We start from the raw sequence: 6674 nt of genomic DNA on the forward strand, positions 1-6674 counted from the left end.
GCTGTCTACTCTCTCCCTTGCTCTTTCTTCTGGTGGTCGACTGGATTATGAAGACCTCGACATCTGAGGGAAAACATGGAATACAATGGACAGCTCAGAATCAATTAGACGATTTGGACTTCACAGATGACCTGGCCCTCCTATCGCATACACATGAACAAATGCAGATGAAGACAGCCAGTGTAGCAGAAGTCTCTGCATCAGTAGGCCTCAGCATACACAAAGAGAAAACTAAGGTCCTCAAATTCAAAGCGGAAAACAGCAATCCAACCACTCTTGATGGCGAAACTCTGGAAGATGTAGAGTCCTTCACATACCTAGGAAGCATCATCGATGAACAAGGAGGTTCAGATGCAGACGTAAAGGCTAGGATCGGCAAAGCAAGGGTCGCATTCCTACAATTGAAGAACATATGGGACTCAAAACAACTTTCAACCAATATCAAAGTGAGAATCTTCAATACGAACGTCAAGGCAGTTCTACTGTATGGAGCTGAAACTTGGAGAACTACTACAACCATCATCAAGAAGGTGCAAGTAGTTATAAATAGCTGTCTACGCAAGATACTCAACATCCATTGGCCGGATACCATCAGCAATAGCCTTCTGTGGGAGAGAACAAACCAACTTCCAGCTGAAGAAGAAATTAGGAAAAGACGATGGAAATGGATAGGACATACACTACGCAAATCGTCAAACCGCATCACGAGGCAAGCTCTAACTTGGAATCCTGAAGGGAAGCGAAAAAGAGGAAGGCCAAAGAAGCAGATATGAAAACGATGAATTACAACTGGACGGAGCTAGAAAGGATTGCCCAGGACAGGGTTGGATGGAGAATGCTGGTGAGCGGCCTATGCTCCTTCACGAGGAGTAACAGGCGTAAGTAAGTAAGTAATCCCTTCGCCTTCCAAGTGACGAACCTACATTACCAGCAACTATAACCGTATATAATTATTCGCCCTGCAGCAAGTTTAACAACTTTTAATCTGACTTACTGAAAGCAAAGAAGTTTACCATTTATGTAGAAACCTTAAAAACTACTAAGATGTACAAGCTGGAATCGACTATTAAAAGACTGGTAGATAGGGGGATCTGGGATCTGAGAGATTGAATCCTCAGGAATTTTAAGAGTACTTCCTATAAGGTACCATATGGGTCAGGTAAATTTACATAAATAACTATAATTTATTCTTACGAGTGTCACTGAAATAACACGTTTTGCAAACATAGTTTTTAGTCTTATCTAACTGGCTGTAATTTCATGTACTGAAAGGTGGGATTTTAAGCAAAAAAAGTTAACAGTTAACAACAGCTTGATGTCAGGAGTCTAAGCAGATTAGTTAGCAGAAACAATTGTTATTGAGATATCTAATCGACCCAAGTTAGACAACTAATGTTAACCTGGAAGCACTAGACATATGATGCATCTTATTGTGAGACCACTCAGTAGAGAGCACATATGAGCCCCACATCAGGACAAAACCTAGGACCATCAGTCTCGTATGTGAATCTTTAACCTGTAGATTACTAAGCCAAAATCTGACTTCAATAAGCCAGTAATATTTCTGTTCAGTGCTTCCAGGTGTTTATTGTTTGTCTTATTTAGATACGTTCGTGATCTCGAAAACAACTAGTAACCTCCACAAGCCCATACTGATAAAAAAACTATTAAGGCAAAAATGTTGGTAATCTTAGAATATAAAGAAGTAATCATTTATAGTCAAGAGAGATTTTTATTTTCGAACGTGTGCAAAATTGATTTATACCTTTCTGTAACCCACAGTAAAAATAAAAATAGAAAAAATTTCAAAGTTATAAAAAATAGGATTGTTAATTTTGTGTCTAGAAAGATCAAGAAATAATTTAGACGATTCGCATTCGAACTATCATGAGTGGAAACAATGAGATGTTGTAATATGACAGGATACACAATTTTCAAAGCTAGAACCTTTAACCTATCCTACTCAGATCAAAAAGCAACATAACCTAACGTGATTATGATTTGGACAAAATGACATACTTGAGTATACTTCGAAATACTGAATACACTACACACTGACCAATACAATTTTTTTAAATAAGACATGAGATGTGGGTAACTTTACTGTTTCTAAACTGAACTTAGTTAATAATATTATACTGTTAATACTTCAAATAATAAATGTTATGACTTATGTAGTACGAATGAACTACTGTAAAAGCCAATCTCTATATTGCTAACATGATTGTTATTGACCATATTTATGGATTTTGAAATACGCACACGAATAAGACACTAACGTTTAGTATAAATCTCTGGATTGGTTTTGCTGCCTTGGGAGACTCACTATAACGATGAGAACGCTCGAAATCAGGGTAAATGTCGACCAGTGATGTCGCCAAACGCACCCCTTTTAGACTCGGTCACTTTAACCGGCATAGATAAACGATTGTTATCTTCCCCATTAAAAATCCCGGCCCTTACTTTGACACTGTTTATTTGCTAGTTTAAAAAAATCTAGTGATTAAATGGTTGTAGATTTTACAATTTACATGAAAAGATTGATTAAGTTCGTAGGAAATTAATAGAAAAATGAAATTAATTGGTTGGAAAATAAATATCAAATAAGGACACAGCCGATTACAGTTTTCACTATTATCAAACTAGCTAGTAAAAATTCATGAAAATAAAACTACCAATAATCTGGATGATGAGATTTGAATACACCTGATTTAAGACAGAGATCCATTAACTTATAAGGCATCATACTAAGGCTCATAAATTTACGAATTTATGTTAACCTCATACAGTGTATAGAAAGTGCCAAAACACCTGCTTGACAAAAATGTGAAGTACTTCAAAAGTAGCTAATAGCTAATAGCTAAAGGTACTATTTTTAAGACACTATATGAGACTTCATTGAACATTATCATTGGTTGACTAATGATCTCAAACAAGTAAAAAAAGGCAGATAGCTAAGTAGTGTGTTAGAAGAAAATGATATCAAAATAAAACTAACCTCATCTCTGTGTATACGAGACATGTAATTTACGAACAGATTCATCTCGTTATTCCATACATCTCCATTCCCACTATTTTGACTAGTCATCCCAGTACCATTTAAACTTAACTGTTCGTCAACATCTGAACAAGGATGGTTGTGAGAAGAGTTTAAATCACGAAATGATGCATTCGAATAGGTAGGACTTGATATCATATGATCAGGTTCTAAGGTTATACATAGTATCTATGGGGAACAAATATAGTTTTCCAAGTAAATATGACAGAGAAAGATACATTAGTTATACAAAAAAAAATTAACTACAATGTATTTATCCGTCCTTTTGACATAAGGTTGATTATACGGCAACCACATTTACACATAAGAAACATGTTATTTGGGTGATTTAAGGAAGAAAGTCACTTTCCACTCTCATTTTATCTGTTAGGAAAACTTAAGTTATAATTGAAATATGAATAGATATGGAATGCGAAGTATCATAAACTTGTATAAAGTTAACACAAGCATCAGAGATTTTAAAAAATTGTTTGTTTAATTAAGTAAATTAACGAGTATCATATGTACAATTCCCTTTATTAACTTTAGAAAAGTAAGGACAACTAAATTATCAACTTACCTGTAAAGCTACCTCGACTAGAGGTTCACGTGAATCAGAAAACATAAGGTGATTGTATGGTACACCTAAACCAACTGGATCATATGCACAAACAACGTTTAACAAAGAAGCAAATAATGGCAGTGCGTGACGATTCACCGTACTCGTGAAAAATGTAACCCATCTATTTTCAGAACGGTGAGCCTCCTCTTGTTCCAAATACATAGTTTCAGAAAAACAAGTCAAAATAAGTTTGAGAATTTCTGTCCGATTAGAATCATGAATGGCGTTTACCGCAGGAGCTTGTGCAAATCCCACACCAGACTGCCAGATATACTCACAACTGTCAATAGTATGCATATCTTCTGGGCCTTCCTAGAATGAGAAATTAACTGTGCAATATTACTGAGAGGCCTCTAATACAAGAAATAAACCAGACTTATCATGAAATTTATTTACACAATTTATCAGCGAAGCTCATTTTAGGGAAATTAATATCTCAAGAAGCGTTTGCTTTTAGAAAACAAGTTACAGCATTTCTGTCCATAGATAAGAATGCTCTATAGAATAACAATCGCAAATGTGTTATGATAAAGACGCAGTCAGGATGAATTGAGTCACCTTTCGGAAAGGAACCTAGCGAGAATAAAAAAGATAGAACCAAACCATATAGGTGAACAAATTAACCGAACAAACAGTACGTCACATAAAATATGTGGTCCATATTGGAAAACTAATGAGGCTACACCTGTTAACGTGGCTGTCCAATTGTCAATAATTCCATTAACTGACACCCTTTCTTAAGTCGACCGCTTCTAGTTTTCCTTTAACCTGCTCCTATATCAGACATCACCCGTCGGGGCAAGTTGACAGGAGTCAACTAAGATTTCTGAATAAGTACTTAGAATACGTTAGAAACTAACCCACCAGGGCTGATGAGAATTCAAAGATAAGTGAAGTGGTCAAAACAATCCACTACTTCACTTCCTACCACTAGTACAGTCATTGATGACAACCAGTCCTGAAGTAATATTTCGAATTTAGAGGGAGAAACGCATCCCAAACATGCTTATATCATTGTTCAAAGTGGTCACAAGTTAATTAGTTATGGCTACTTCATTTTGGTATTCTAAGTCGATAAATGAACCTTCTGGCAAATCAATCCGTAAAATGTTGAACGAAAAGTCATTACCAAGTTATATATGACGAACTCATGTAAAAAAAGAGAACAGTGTGAAACCCTGACGAACATTCGAGGTCAAATATTCTGGTGACAGTACGTCGCAATCTGACTCGTTCAGTAGTATTCGGATATAAAGCTTTCACCAGGATGATGTATTTCTTTGGTGCAATTTTTAATGACAAACTGAAAGCTCAAAGTAAAACGTCGGGATCTAAACTACTAACTTCATACCGAAAACGCCACTTACTACCGATAGCCGTACTACGAAAATGGCATGGTGACTTTAGTGCATTTAACTACAAATAATTCCCTTAATTATTTCGATAGAAAATGACAGGAGCAAATTGACTCAACATACATAACTGGTAATGAGAAGTTTAACCATTGGATACTTGAAGAAAATATAGGATTTCAGATGGAAAATGATTATGGCGAGAAATGAAACTGTTGCTTAATCGGCCAGTTTCAGAATGAAACCATCTATGTGAATTGTCAGTCTTAATTAGTCTCTTTATCAAGTGGTAAAAAATAAAACTACGATATATACAGCATTAGCGAGTATCACTTTACAGTTTATCGTGGTTATAGGTTTGTCTTTGCATTTTGTTGCAAATCATCGACATGTTACGAAATATGTTTGAAATTCAAAAGCCGAGGACATACAACCGTGATAAATACAAAGGCTGCGTACTACCAAATGAACTAAATAAACCTTGCTCCAAACAATACGAATACTAGTGATCGTCAGTCGTACATTAAGCAGCTATGAATTCGAATGTTTATGTCCTTATTGAATATAATACAATGTATAGACAATACACATCGAATAAACTTACAGGACCAGATTTGGAAATGGAATGCACCGTAAAATCTGGACAGAATAGCAGATCCTAGAGAAGTTTGAATTTAAAAAGGCCACTTACACAGAGTGCTGACAGTAAACTTTGAGCAAGTGGAACAAATTCAACCTGCTGTTTTTTTGATAAGATAAATATTAAGACAACGTACTTCTCGGGATACAGAGGGATCAACTGGGAGAGGGGACCAGAAAAACGAGCGCCATCCGGTGTCTTCAAATATGAATGGCAATAACCTGGTTAGCAACCGAATGCAGTTTAGAACTGCAAAACATATACAACTTGGATAAACTAACCTGTAGTTTGGTCTCTGGTGGTTGGTGAGGCAGACTCAGACACTTGTGCAATACGCTCAATGGCTTTATAGCACAAAGTAGCTAGATTATTTGGGGCTTCTGTTCTTAAAGCTCGGATTTCGGCTGCAGGGATAAGAGCAAAAATATCTTGGATAGACATTGGATGTTCAGCCCAAAATTGGTCCCAGAAGTTATCATCGTTAGAATCAACAGGCTAATCAATAAGTAATCTGAAATGTTAGCAATACTTGGGTTTTCGTAGTGAGTTGTATAACTGCATTTCGGTAGCCTAGCTTAGAATTATCGCCACCCATCAGCGTAGCTTTATGTTTGAACTAGGCGCTACTCGGTTCGAATGGTTTAGGACGGAATAGAAGGAACTTTCGCTTAACGGGCTTCTGTATCTAGTATCAGCGGATCAGCAATACCTCCAGGCAAGAATCTAAATATATAATAATAAAAAAGGAGGAGAAAAAGATGGTAAGTCATGGTAAGATACGACCGTATCCCTTAAGAATATGTCAAGTTTCCTTTTGAAGGACTCCAGGGAGGTTGTTTGGAGTAGTTCAGCATTTGACTACTCTTAATTAGATAAGGGTTTGTCTACAGTCTGTTCTGCTGTGTTTTTTCCCCACTTTCTGGATGTTACCCATAAGTTTGTTCTTACACTTCTGAAGTGAGGGAGGGATTACTGTTCCCGTACTTTAAATGTAGACGAATAAAATTGTTGAACATTACGTGT

At 36.4% G+C, this 6674-nt stretch overlaps 1 protein-coding gene across 1 annotated transcript in view; it reads right to left on the reverse strand.

Moving 5' to 3' along the window:
- The window catches only part of HID1_1 (cell wall biogenesis protein), a 31363-nt gene extending 25082 nt beyond the window's left edge, over positions 1-6281 (reverse strand). The window contains exons 1-7 of the mRNA XM_051216890.1: positions 6181-6281; positions 5933-6146; positions 5788-5900; positions 5703-5750; positions 5616-5669; positions 3618-3971; positions 2999-3226 (exon numbers count right to left, since the gene is read on the reverse strand). Of these exons, the coding sequence (XP_051065520.1) occupies positions 2999-3226; positions 3618-3971; positions 5616-5669; positions 5703-5750; positions 5788-5900; positions 5933-6146; positions 6181-6246 (1077 nt within the window). The 5' untranslated portion in view covers positions 6247-6281. The remainder of the gene's footprint in view (positions 1-2998; positions 3227-3617; positions 3972-5615; positions 5670-5702; positions 5751-5787; positions 5901-5932; positions 6147-6180) is intronic.
- Positions 6282-6674: the final 393 nt, after the last annotated feature.

This window comes from Schistosoma haematobium, chromosome 6 (genome assembly GCF_000699445.3).
Source record: "Schistosoma haematobium chromosome 6, whole genome shotgun sequence".
Classification (NCBI taxonomy): domain Eukaryota; kingdom Metazoa; phylum Platyhelminthes; class Trematoda; order Strigeidida; family Schistosomatidae; genus Schistosoma; species Schistosoma haematobium.